General features: G+C 44.7%; 1 protein-coding gene across 1 annotated transcript; it reads left to right on the top strand.

Moving 5' to 3' along the window:
- The first annotated feature begins 3205 nt into the window (after positions 1 to 3205).
- On the top strand, positions 3206 to 10645 carry LOC105103641 (cytochrome P450 1B1). The gene is made up of 3 exons (XM_031466860.2): positions 3206 to 4607; positions 5030 to 6052; positions 8818 to 10645. Exons 2-3 carry the CDS (start codon positions 5031 to 5033, stop codon positions 9404 to 9406), a joined length of 1611 nt encoding a protein of 536 aa, XP_031322720.1. The 5' UTR covers positions 3206 to 4607; position 5030; the 3' UTR covers positions 9407 to 10645.
- The last annotated feature ends 3524 nt before the right edge of the window (positions 10646 to 14169 follow it).

Raw genomic sequence — 14169 nt, forward strand, 5'->3', positions numbered from 1 at the left:
TCACTGCTCACATGTATAGGGCTTTGCTGACTCTAAAAACACTTAAAAATTTTTAAAAATGTCTGAAATTAGAATATGTCTTACAATCACTGACATAATTACAATTCGCAGCCCCCTAGCCTTTATATTAGTACGTAAAATACTGGTGTATCCTATAAATGACAGCTTCTTAGCTTAAATGAACTAAGATATGTTGTTTAGCTCTATGGGTCTCAGTCTGTGTATTACCAGGAAGAAGGAAGCAGAAGCAAGTCAGCGGGAGCATGCGGTTTGGGTATTAACTCCTCTGTCATCGCCATCCTCTCCATTTCCAGCACATGCCTGCAGGATCCTACAGCTCCTCCCGCTGCCAGACCCTCAGTCACCTTAGACACTTGGTGTATCTCCTTATTTCTGTTTCTCTGCCTACTAGCACGTTAACATGTGTCTCATTACTGATTCCTGCCCATCCCACATGTCAAAGACTTGCCAGAGATTGCTGCTTCTACTCCACTGTTCTCTGTGTGCTTGTGTGTATGTGGTTGGAGGGGTTTGGAAGAGCATAGGGCTCAGCCATAAAGCCAACACAGGGATTATGCTAGAGAGAAATCCCATGACGAAAACCAGCTTCTACACTGATGACATTAGGGCTTAGCTTTCTTGGCTACTGGCTCCAGGCACAATGCATCTATTTCATTTGCTATTTTATTACTATTACTATTACTATTATTATTATTTTGGGTTATTCTTCAACCCAAAATGGAAGGATGGACAGAAGCGGGGGTACATGAAAACTGACAGGGCTCTTATCTTCGGTTTCCTAGCATGTTCCCCCCACCCCCATCCCTCTTTTTCTGAAAATAGACCTAGCCCTTTGGCCACAAGGGTGGCCTGATGCCAGTCTGGCACAAATACAGTCCTTCCAGGGGCCTGGATAATGACCTTGGAAGAGAGATAGTCTTTTTCTTGGGGTGGTTAATTGGAAGCTGCCTATGGCCAGCTTTCCCACCACTTAAAGAGAGTATTCAGAACAAAGCCCAGGCAGAGACTAGCATACTAGACATGGAGGAGAGCAGCCCCACATCCTTCCACTCTGTGTGGTACCACCATTATCCTTTCCTGCACGGGAGCCAGTGCATTCCTGTCCTGCTTAAACAAGCTTAAGCTGGATTTCTGTTCTATGGAATCAATACAATACAAGGCATTTTAAACCTCTGCTTTGAACTCTCTCTCTAGCTTAGCTGTTCTTTTGAAAGTTATTTGTACCAAACAATTCAAGTTTGAGATTTGGGAGGGCAAAATCCCCATATTCTGTGCTGTTGACTGAGAGAGGATCCCTGGGCCTTAGACACTGGCTTTGGTTGAAAAGTTGTGATAATTAAAGAGCCTGGTGTGGATTTTCACTTGGAGGGAGGGCTCTACCATGAGCTGGCTCAGGGGACCCCACAGGCCTCTTTGGATTCACTTGTGTCTTCAGCAGGTATCAAATGGGCCCTCCAACAGAGGTCTACACCACAGATCCTGGGAGAATCCCAGGCCTGCAGATTTTAAAGGTGTTACCATAGCCAATCATTTTGGTTTGTCATAAGAGATAAGGGTCTATCTTTCAGACATCATCTGCCCAACTGGTTACTCTGCTTTTTAGAGACATGTCCTACAAGAGCTGAGCCCAAGGCATCATAGCTTGGAGGGGATGACTGAACTAAAGTAAACTATGCATCTAATTTATCTAAAAACTATATGACATTATTCAGGGATTAAACAGTAGGTCTTAGGAACAGTCTTGTTTTGTATTTTTAAGATAGGAATTTACTTGGTTCAAAGGCACCTCCATCCATCTGATTCTGATAGAGACATTGTGATGAAAGCTTTCAGGAACGTTGATAGCTCAGAATTGGCACTAGCCCACAGATAATTCTTGTTTACTAAATTAAAGTCTATTGAGAGATTGATACACGTGGCAGTCTTGAATTATTGGGCAAAGGTCTTGCTAAAGCTGGACACTGTAAGGTTGTTATAAAATAAATTTCAAAGGATATGTACGCTAACACAGCCCAGGGAATCCAATGCTTATTTACTCAATTGCTCAAAAACTAGCTTCATTAGGGATCTGAGAACCCCATCATGAAGTGTGAAATCATTTTCAGAGAACCTCCCAAAAGCTCCTGAACAGGGAATTTACCAAAGGGCATTTTCTTATCAGATTAGATATTTTATTGTTGGTTTCACTCTCTCAAAAAGTCACACTCTTTTCAGATGCCCTTTTATTTTTCTTTAAAATGTAGCTAGTTATTCCAAAGTCAGCTATGAGGCACAGTCCATAGGCTCCCTCATTCAAAACCAATTTATTTGCAAAAGGTGAGCAGACCATTTCTTCTGGGTCCTCAGAATCCTCAATTCTGTAAACAAAAACAACTATTCCAAAAAATCCTTCTAGCTTTTTTTTTTTTTTAAGGCAAGCAGGAAAGAAGGCACTTGTGCCTTTCACCTGAAGATTTCCTTCTGCATAAACTTGTATGATGGGGTCTTCGTGGGTTCAAATCTTGGTTTCACCTCTCTTACTTGCTAGTAAGAGGGAAGGTGGGAGGGTAGAAAACCACCCCACTTTGACCATGCAAGCATTTAGATAATTTCCTTAGAAAGGAATAATTTAAGACTATATCCTATGGTTGTAATTGTATTATAGTGCTTGTTATCTTGGGTAAATCACATAACCTCTCTGAACCCGTTTCCTCCTCTGCAAACTGGGAAACAATAGAGATTCCCAGCGCGTGTTATGCTCAAGGCACAGGTCTGTCACGTGGTAAACGCCCAACTTCTTTACTTAAACTTAATGACCCCGGAGGCTCTGAAGTACACTTCTACCTATGTAACTACCATACGTCCCACCCTCCCCCCGGGCTTGTTCTTTCCTCAGCCTAGCGGAAAAGACCCTTTCTCTCCAGGGTCTTTAAAATACTTTGTACTAGCCAGCAGGAAAGGGCGTAGTGGCCGGCCAGGGAGGCTACAGCGGCCCAAGTACCTCCTGCTACCCTTTTGAAAGAGTACTCATTCGGAGAGCACGCGCGCCCAGACCCGGCCTCTGGGTGGCAGCCCCGGCGGGCGCGGCTGTGCGTGCGTCGCGGAGGGTGGTGGTGGCCTGCACCCCGCCCTCGGCCGCCGCCCCCGCCGCCGCCTCGGCGTGTCAGGTGCCGTGAGAAGCGCCGAGGGATATGACTGGAGCCGACTTTCCAGAAGCGGCGCACGCAAGGCACAGCTCCGCACGCAAGGGGGAGGTGACAGCAGAAGAAACTTTTCAACCCGATAAAGTTCGCAGGCGCGCTTAGATTGGCCTCCTCCTCCTTTCTTCCCGCCTCCTCCCTCCAGGAATCTCCAGAGCACCCTCCCTCCCCTCCTCTCCCCAGTGTTCGTCCCGGCTTGGTTCCGGGCTGGGAGCCAAGGGCCTCGGACGCGGCCAGCGCGGCCCCGCGATCTCCAGTGGGCGGCGCCACCTGGAGGAGCTTCTACGCGGGAAACCTCGGGGCCAGCTGCGGCGCGCCAGTGCTGGCCTTTGTGTGCCAGGGACGGTCGGGGCCCCGGGGCGGGGGAGCAGCGTCTTTCAGGGATTCTTGATCTCGCCGCGCAAGGTGGAGGGAGAACTTTGTGCGGCAAAGGGCCTGATCTGACGGGCCGATTTATGTGCAAGAATGTCAAGATAAAATAAAAATACAACAACGTGGGATGCTGTAAGGCAAACCGCTACCACAAGCGAGCTTTCCTCGTTTCCAAACTGACGGGTTTCCTTTCCAGGTTCGGGCGCCCAGGGATCCCGAGCGGTTTTCTCTTGGGGAAGGAAGCCGAAGTCACCGAGAGGGAAGGGAGGTCGGGCTCTCGGGACGTGGAGCGCGTTCTCACCCAGAGCGCAGAGGGCTGCTCAGGTTCTGTCCCGAGCTCGCGTCCTGGGAAACCGTGCGGCCTCGATCGGGGCTAATTGTGAAGAGTGGGTTTCAGGGAAATGAAAATTTCATTCCACGGCTTCCAGGAAAGCTGCCAGCTACTGCGCCAAGGCCGTCGGGGCGAGCCGGGGGCGCCTCGCGTGACAGCCCGCGCGAGGCGACCCCAATTGGAGTCCTAGAGACTTGGACCTTCCCGACGCGCCCCGCCCCCCGCAAGCCCCGCCCCTGCCAGGTCCGACTACCTCCTCCCCCAACGCAGACCTTAAAAAAGAAGCGGGATGGCGCGTTTTGACTCTCCCGAGTGACGGTGTACAAACCCGCCACGCTTCTGCGACGCCAGCTGTCAGAGCCGTGCGGGAGGCGTGAGGGCTGGGAATAGACTCCATTCATCGACCCCCAGTCTCAATTCCCACGCAGTAAGAAAACCCTGACTTTGCCGAGGCCCCAGGTGCAGCTGGGCTCGGCAAAGGAGATATCTTTCTCCATTCCCATTCCAATCCAAGCGTCCCTGGCTCTGACGACGCCTAGAGACTGCAGAGTGGGCGCTAAAGCTCCCAGAGCTGGCAACAGGTGTCCAGCGCGGGCCCCCGACTTCCTGGAGACACTCGGGTTACCGTCTTGAACCCCACAAAGATCTCAGACGGTTCTCGGAGCCGGCGGTCTGGCGCTGCTGGAAACCGCGCCTCTTCGCAGGTCAGTCTGTTGGTGGAGCTACATTCCCGCGGCCTCTTGCGATGGGTTCTCGCAATAAGGGGTGGCGGGGGGATGCGCAGGGGCCAGGATGGTAAGCATTTTGAAGGGACTGAGCGCCACCGCCTTGATGTCCGCCGTGTTGTCCCCAAATTGCAGGAACCGTTAGGCAGCTGGTGCAGTGTGGGGGGTCTGGGTCAGATAGAGGTGGAAACGGAACCCTTTACTTCGCCTTTGGGGATGGGTTTGGGGTGGCAAGAGGCATTTTCAGCTGCTTCTCCAGTGAGCCAACCCTGACCTAACCTACGCACGACCTTCTCCCTACCCAGCAGCGCATTGCAGCCCTAGGCTGGGGGTAGGGGCGTGGGTCGTCCGCCCCGTTCTCTGCCTACCTGAGTGTCACGCGTTCGCTCTTATCTCTGCAGCATGGCCACCAGCCTCAGCCCGGAGGATCATCTGCCGCCGATCCCTCTGTCTGCCCATCAGACCACGCTCCTGCTGCTCCTCTCGGTGCTAGCCGCGGTGCACATGGCCCAGAGGCTGTTGAGGCAGCGGCGGCGGCAGCTGGGGTCCGCGCCCCCGGGTCCTTTCGCATGGCCTCTGATCGGAAACGCGGCGTCGATGGGCCCGGCGCCGCACCTCTCATTCGCGCGCCTGGCGCGGCGCTACGGCGACGTCTTCCAGATCCGCCTGGGCAACTGCCCGGTGGTGGTGCTGAACGGTGAGCGCGCCATCCGCCAGGCCCTGCTGCAGCAGGGCGCCGCCTTTGCCGACCGGCCGCCCTTCGCCTCTTTCCGCGTGGTGTCGGGCGGTCGCAGCCTGGCTTTTGGCCAGTACTCGGAGAGCTGGAAGGCGCAGCGGCGCGCGGCGCACAGCACGATACGAGCCTTCTCCACGCGCCAGCCGCGCGGCCGCCGGGTCCTCGAGGGCCACGTGCTAGCTGAGGCGCGGGAATTGGTGGCGCTGCTGGTGCGCGGCAGCTCGGGAGGCGCCTTCCTGGACCCGCGGCAGCTGACCATAGTGGCCGTGGCCAACGTCATGAGCGCCGTGTGCTTCGGCTGCCGCTACAGTCACGACGACGCCGAGTTCCGCGAGCTAATCAGCCACAACGAGGAGTTCGGGCGCACAGTGGGAGCGGGCAGCCTGGTGGACGTACTGCCCTGGCTGCAGCGCTTTCCCAACCCCGTGCGCACCGCCTTCCGCGAATTCGAAAAGCTCAATCGCAACTTCAGCAATTTTGTCCTCGACAAGTTCCTGAGGCACCGCGAAAGCCTTCGGTCCGGGGCCGCTCCCCGCGACATGATGGATGCCTTCATCCTCTCGGCGGGAAAGGAGGCGGGCTCGGGCACGGACGTGGAGTACGTGCTGGCCAGCATCACTGACATCTTCGGCGCCAGCCAGGACACACTCTCCACCGCGCTGCAGTGGCTGCTTATCCTCTTCATCAGGTAAAGCCTCCAGGAGGCTTGGGCTGGCCTTCCTCCCTTCCTCTGTAAAAGGTGGGGTGAAACTAGAATGTGCCGAGGTCGCCGAGGTCGCGACTAGGTCGCGAGATTTCGCTCGAGGTCCCTGTCAGATAGTGCGGCTCAGGAAGGCTCAGTGCGGGCGGAGACCTGAGCGCACGCAGACCCAACCCAGCGGCGCCCTCTCGGCTCCGCATCTCTGAGTGGGTACAAATTTGTGTGAAACCTCCTGGAAAAACAAGATTTTTTTAATGCCCGCAGACCAGCCCTGATCTCCCACCCTGGCACAGGAGAAGTCAAATTGGAACGGTTCTGAAGGAAAGGGCCACGCAGTAAATATGTTAAATAAACAGCAGCCTAGACTGGTCTTAAGCGCGGATCCGAGGCTGCTCGGCCCTGAAGCTAAAAGCAAGCCGCTTGTCAGGTCTTTGTTCCCCGGTAAAGGCAGCTCTCGGAGGCAGGCCCGGACGCCGGCAGGCCTGGCCCCACGGACGGCTAATCTCAGGCGTTAAGAAAGCGGCCAGAAACCAGCAGACTGTGCTAGGTTTATAAAACCGCCGTGCTAGAAGTGTCGGTGTAAAGAATGGGAGACGCAGTAACTTTACCGAACGCAGAACAGCTTTTAAAACGGCAAATGGGGTACCCAGGAGGCACTTGCGGACCTCTCGGGCCTTGCGCTCGGCTCGGGTAGCTCACCGAATCTAAGAGTTCTGCTAAATTTGTACACGCACGAATTAAACAGATTCCCGGTAGCCTCAGACTGAGCAAATAAAACATAAATTTTACACAGGACATAGATTAGCCATTGTTTATCTGAAATTCACGTTTCACTGGGCGGCCTGTGGTGTTTTGTCCGGCAACCTTACCCCGGGGTTATAACATTCAAGGCAAATCGTGATAGCCTCTGAGCGACCAGAAATCCTGGTTGTGCACTTCCTTGGCGCACGGGTAGGCGGTAGGGGAAGCTGAATTTGTGGCGCCTTTAGAAACTGGAAAGTAAAGACAGCTTCTTTTGATGTTAGATCCCACTAAATTAGACTATTACATTTCCTTAGATACTGTACAGCTGCTTTCACAATTTTTTGGTATATTTAAAATCACTTCAGTATTAATACCATAGAAACACATATGGAGGAGCGGCAGAAATCGAATAAAGAGAAGTCAGGAGTGATACATCAGGAAGACAATGATTCTAAAATGAATTCAACAGGTCTTTTACATCCCCTGATTTGCACGTTATTTTTTGAAACGTCTTTTCCACTTGAAACCAAATTGAAATCTTTCTGCGTGTACTCCAATTGGGCAGCAAAAGGAAATAAAACAATCTTGGGGTCGCTTTCAATTCAGTAAAGCTGATGAGTCCCCCCTTTTTTTTTTCTTTTTAGTGAAAAGACAATATGACAGAGGATGGCAAATTACACTCCCTATTTAAGTTTTATGAGAATATAGCTATGCCCATTCATTTATGCACTGTCTATGGGTACTTTCACATTACAGCACAAGGCAGAGTTGAATAGTTGTGAGGCAGAGAGTTTGATCTACAAAGCCTAAAATATTTACTATCTGGCCCTTAAGAAAAAGTTTGCAGACTCCTGAAGTATGATGCTAAAGAAGTAATTTTTAAAATCACCCATACTTTCATCAAATACATGCTTACATTTTTTTCAGAGTTGCAATAATTATTTACAAATGTTTTGGCGTCTGACATTTCCATTTACTGCAGTGGACGCTTCATCATCTCTTAAACTTTATTTTAGTAATTTTTGATGGCTATGTAATATTTTGCCATCGTAACATATCGTTGGCATCTCTTGTACTTTAACGTTCTAGATTGCATTTTTAAAATATCAGCTATTGTGGCTATATATTTTGGACCTGCTAAGTTGTTTCTTGAAAATACATTTCTAGGCATGGATTCCTGGGTTTAAAAATGTTGGGGAGGAGTTACCCTTATGGATCTTCCTTTGTAATAAGATTTTGTTTTCCAAAAAGATTGTTCTGGTTTTATCAGTAACAGTGAATAAGCATTCCAGTTTGTACCATAATTTCATGAACATTGGGGACTTGTTTTTAAATTTAGAAGTTATGTAGCTTTATCTATCAGGGTATCAATTACCTTTGTATAAAATGAGAACAGTGTGTCTGCTGGAATTGTCTAGGGAGATGAGGAAAAAAAGGAACCGCTTTCAGGGCAACACTTTAATTTTTGTGAGCCCAGCGTGCTTTTGCCTTTGCAGACTCCTTAGTCCATAAACAAATTTTTAAATAAATATTATGACTACATTGGTATAAAGAAAGATATATTAGAATTATGTATTAAAACATTTTCTTTGACTTAAAAGTTCATTTTCTTCTGATTTTAAGAGAAATGAAAACATTTTCGTGGGTCCTTAGGCACAGCCCCAGCCGTGACTAATGGAAAAGTCGGCCTCCATTGCTGCACTTTTTTCAGACTGAGAAAACTTAAAGTCTTTTTTTTTTTTTTTCCTGACTTATGATAGGAAAGAGAGTTTGAGCCACTGGAGGCTTATTACAAGAAATACAACTTGCATTCTATCTTATAATTCAGTGGTAAATTAAGAAACTGTTTTAGGTTGTTTTGTTGTTGTTGGAAATGTTCATTCACTTACTGATTCAGATAGCCAGTTTAAAGAGAAGTGATATTAAAATAAATTGTAATGTGTTTTCTAGATAAAAGAAGAATTCGTTTTCCTCACTCCTTTCCTCTCTCTGCATTAAAAATCAAATAGGTATCCGGAAGTGCAGATGCGGGTACAGGCGGAGCTGGACCAAGTGGTGGGTCGGGACCGCCTGCCCTGCCTGGACGACCAGCCCCACCTGCCCTACGTCATGGCCTTTCTTTATGAAGCCATGCGCTTCTCCAGCTTTGTGCCAGTCACCATCCCTCACGCCACCAAGGCCAGCGCGTCTGTCTTGGGCTACCACATCCCCAAGGACACAGTGGTTTTTGTTAACCAGTGGTCCGTGAATCATGACCCGGTGAAGTGGTCTAACCCAGAAGACTTTGATCCAGTCCGATTCTTGGACAAGGATGGCTACATCAACAAAGACCTGGCCAGCAGCGTGATGATTTTTTCAGTGGGCAAACGGCGGTGCATCGGGGAAGAGCTTTCCAAGATGCAGCTGTTTCTCTTCATCTCCATCCTGGCTCATCAGTGCAATTTCAGGGCCAATCCAGACGAGCCCCCGAAAATGGATTTTATTTACGGCCTGACCATTAAACCCAAGTCATTCAAAATCAATGTCACCCTCAGAGAGTCCATGGAGCTCCTTGATCGCACTGTGCAAAAGTTACAAGCCGAGGAAGACGGCCACTAAGAAGCCAGAGGCAAGCAGAAATGTGATAAGTACTTGGGGGATGGGGAGTAAAATTAGCGTGTTTGTTTGTTTTTTTTTTCCTGGCTCCTCAGTTAGCCTCTAAAGTGAGCATATACCAACTGACCCGCAGATAATGTGCTTCACGCACGTGTCCTCAGAATGGCACCTCATGAGTGCTGGGCTGTGCAGAGGCTCTGGGAGAGTTTTGGAGTCAAAGAGTGAAAGGGCCCAAAGAATTTTTATACATATCTAATGCTGGTAATAATAATTTGAGGGAGCATTCTTTGGAGTTAAAAAAAACATGCGCACACATACAGAACTACCTGGTTTCAGTAGCCACACTATGCAGGGTGGGATCCAAATTTGATGTTCTGTGTGCACAAGTCAGCTCCAAGGAAATTTGTATTAAGCAAAGTTTCAGAAAATGTTGTTAAATGCGCAAAGGCAAATAATTTCAGTGTAAGATATGTGATTTGGGGTGATAAGGGAAAAGGTGAAGACCAGAAATTCCCTTCTCACCTTTCAAAGAAACAGCTTAGTTAGACGCTAATATCTATGGGTGGATTTCTCTTTTTGCCCACTGATATTCTTTCTCTTACTTTTTGGGTCATCACAGAGTTATTTGCTTGAGAAGAAATTAATAGTAATTGATTTAGTGGGTTTCAGTGATTTATGATGAATTTTTAAGTGTAAATTGTTTAATTGTAAACAATTCCAAGCTGAAGCCATACCTCTCTTGGGTGTCAGAGTACAGAATTTCAATTATGAGCAAAAACAAAAACAAAAACAAAAAATTTCTTACCAGCTCAACTAAGCTTTAAATTATATGATTGTAATGTACTGATTTCAGTAACTCTCATAGGTTAAAAAAAGTCACCAAATAGTATTCAAAGTATATACATATATTACATAATTATCCATAAGCAATTATATATTAGATATTTTAGTATTAAGTAGTATTAGTTATTTTGGTCAAGAAAAAGTTGAACAATGTCTTTTATAATGTCATAGCAAATAAAAAATACAACCAATTTAGCCAGTTTTGGTTCAAATACATGATAGGAGATTGATTAAATCAGCCACTTATTTTTTGACATCATGGAAACCGAGTTGAAGCAAAGTCTCTTCTCTCATTCAAAACTTGGATGAGAATTGAAAAAAATCTCAAAATTGGATCTGTAAAATGTGTTCCTTATCACTTGACAACATATATATTAAAATTATATTCACAATACAGAATCTCTTTGAAATTGATCTAGTTAATATGTTATCATTCCAAACTCTTGGCATGCTTAAAATTTAATTTAATTTTAAAGCTATTCTGATTATTGCATTCCAGTTTAAGTTACTGGAAATCTGACCATTAGCCTGTGGAAGGCAGAGATTTAACCTATGCCTGCCAGATGAATAGTGAAAAATGCAATGAATTATCTGGATGTTCTCTATTAAATAAACTAGGGGGGGAAATTCCCATTATAATGGACTTAGTTTCTCTTTTAAATGAGTTTTTAAAAGGTAGCATTGGTGTTTGTGTTTTGGGAAGTCAGAATCTGTCTTGGGAGGTTGTGTTGAGGATTGCATTGTGTTTCAGTGGAGCCAGTCAGATCAGATGTACTACTTGAGATGGCCAACGCAGTGAGCAGTCACTTTGGTAAGTGTGAAAACATAAAGCTTGAACAAAATGTTGATGTTCGGTTTATGTAAATAACCTGAAAACCTTTTTAAAAAAAAGTGACGGAAGATTGCAAAAGTACAAAGTGAAGTTTGAAGTTGGAACTTTTGGTGCTTGTAAACATCCAAAGGAAGTTGTGGAGTTGTGATGGGTCCTAAAAGCTTACTGCTTGTTACATTTTATTAAGCTTTTTGGAATCTTTTTATCAAAATGATAAAGGAAGAAGTATATGATGGTTCTGTGTGGGAGTGGTAAGAGAAAAGAATGGAAAAGAAAAATGATTAAACATTTCTCCACTCATTTAAAATTAATTTGAAGTATGACTACGAAAAAGATGTTTTGCATGCAGTGTTAAATCCCAAGTAGATGAAAAAGAAGTCTACAACACAGCAGCTCAATTTTATAAATTGAAATTTTTATTAATACAAATTTGATGTAATTTTAATTTATAAAATCTTACAGCCTTATCTCTTGAATATGAAAAACCTGTGCCAGTATTTTTAAAGGCACCAAAGTCATCTATTGAAATCAGGCTTACCCAATGCATTTCAATTTTTTGGACACTGACTATTCTAAAACATTGTTATCCACCCTTCCCTGCCCCTGGAGCAGGGTGAGATGGTAATTTGGGGCTGCCCTAGCCTACTTGCTCTGAGAGATGTGTGGCCGCAAAAGTAACATGTACCAATCTGAATGCCTCATTAAGTCAACCAGGTCCAGATGTGCTGTAATCTGTTTTTATGTGTGTAGGTTCAGTTCATCTGCTTGTGGACATAGAAGAAAGTAAGGTGGGCGCGGGGAGGTTTCCTGGTTTATTTAATATGTTTGTAAACCAGTTGAAGGAAGGAAAGCAAAACCAAAACAAACAAATAAAAAGAACCACATTTAGGGGCTACCGTAATCAGGTTACTGGCTTAATCAGAAAACCTCATTTAGTTTCTGCTAGAGAAAGTGTATTTGCCTGTCACCGCTTTAGACAGAACATCTACTCAAGGTTATTGCAATAGTTAAAGTATATCGTTCATTAAATGCTTCATTTACATATCAAAGTTTTGATTTTGTAAGAAAATTGCTTTTTTCCCAAAACAAGAGGAAGATGTCTCAGGTTTGTTTTGTGGTTTATCTAAAAGCTTTCATGTCTCAGAACTTAGCCTTTACCTGTGAAATGCTATTACAGCCTTAATATTTTCATATTAGATCTATATTAGATCAGATAGTTGCACTGCATCATATATTAATTAGTATGTTTTTTAGCTATGACACAACAGTGTAATGCAAAGGTATGCTTTAGTACATGTATATCCAAGGATAAGTTCATACTTAACCTTTTCTTATTTTTGTATTTTATCATGTATGCTTTTCATATGTACACAGCAGCTATAATACATTGTTGTAACTGAAATGGATTTTGCGGACACAGCATTAATATGTGGCTTTTACTGCTTGATACACCAAATTAAAAAAAAAATTCTGTATCTGTAATTACCTATGATAGGACACCATTTCCAAAATAATAAAAATCACTTTCATAATCTTGTTAGGAAGTTTTTCTTTATGTTGTAGCAAATATAGTCTAAGGTATCCATTCATTTCAACTACTTTTTATAAGTGCTTGACTTAAAATGTTGCCTTGTAAATATTTCTTTGGCCATTCTACATCTTAGGCTGCTTGCCTTTTTCTTTTTAATAAGGTTTCCACATCCAGTTTGCTACCAAATTCTTGATCTCTCTTTTTTTAATTGAAATACAGTTGATGCACAATATTATATTAGTTTCAGGTGTACAGCATAGTACATAGATTCAATATTTTCATAGATTATGCTCCATTTAAAGTTATTACAAAATAATGGCTATATTCCCTGTGTTGTACAATATAACCTTGTAGCTTATTTATTTTATACATAGTAGTTGTACCTCTTAATCCCAAAGTCCTAACCTGCCCATCGCCCCTTCTCTCTCCCCACTGGTACCCATTAGTTTGTTCTCTATATCTGTGAGTCTGTTTCTGTTTTGTTATATACATTCATTTGTTTTATTTTTTAGACTCCGCATATGTGATAAGTTTTAAATTTATAAGAATCAACATGGAAGTGAAATTTCAATGGCAAATGCCTAGTAAAATAGGAATGAATTTTTAATTTTGAGAGATAGTATAGATTGGAACTTTAAGATTCTGACCTTATATTTCTGCTTCATCTAAAAAATGCAGGACACGTTTCCCCCGCCTCAGCAGCACACCAGTCCTTTTCCTTGAGTATTCCATTCATTCATTTTTTTTGACATGAAAGCTTTTGTTTTTAATTTGGTTGATAAACATTCATTCATTCATTCAGTTTTTTTCACCAGACATGTGCCTTAATTAATAAGCACAATTAATGTCCAGTAAAATAGAATGGATGGTAGTACTCTGTAATATACTATGTGGAAATATTTTTCTGCTGATCTTTTTTACCTGGTAAAAGACTTGACTTCCCAGGGCCCTGCTGGGACTCTCTGGGCTTTCCCGCTCCCACCTCCCCTCAGATGGCAGGGCCACATTGTGCCAAGGACCTCATTTCTTCCAGACTTTCGCTCCCATTATTGTGAAATCAGGAAGAGTAATTGTGAAGTACAGTTGCACAGTGTCGTTGATACTTTGGCTTGAGAACATCACTTTAGCAGCCAGAAGGTATGGCTATGCATTGGTGTAAGAGAATACTCATTTGTTTTCCAGCTGTACAAGTGAAATAAATTTCAGGACAAGTGAAATAAATATTTTCATAGGAAAAAGTGTCTTTAAAAAATGGTACTTGGGGTCAGGTGTTTGCAAGAATGTCAAGCAGAACTGGATTCTACCCGATCAATCTGGTAGAATATAAGGCTAGAACACAGGGTGGGAAACGCATGCAGCCTTGGACATAAAACAGGCGTGGTTGCTGCAAACTCGCAGATTGTTTCTATAACCTCAAAGCCAGTCAGTTTCTCTGCATCAGTGCTACAGACCTTTTGGCTGTTAATTCTCCCTTATTTTGATGCACATACTCTCTAATCTCAAGTTTTGATGTATTAGTTATAATTCTCAAAGGAAGAGAAAAAATTTAATATATTCAAA

This window comes from Camelus dromedarius, chromosome 15, assembly GCF_036321535.1.
Source record: "Camelus dromedarius isolate mCamDro1 chromosome 15, mCamDro1.pat, whole genome shotgun sequence".
Taxonomy (NCBI): domain Eukaryota; kingdom Metazoa; phylum Chordata; class Mammalia; order Artiodactyla; family Camelidae; genus Camelus; species Camelus dromedarius.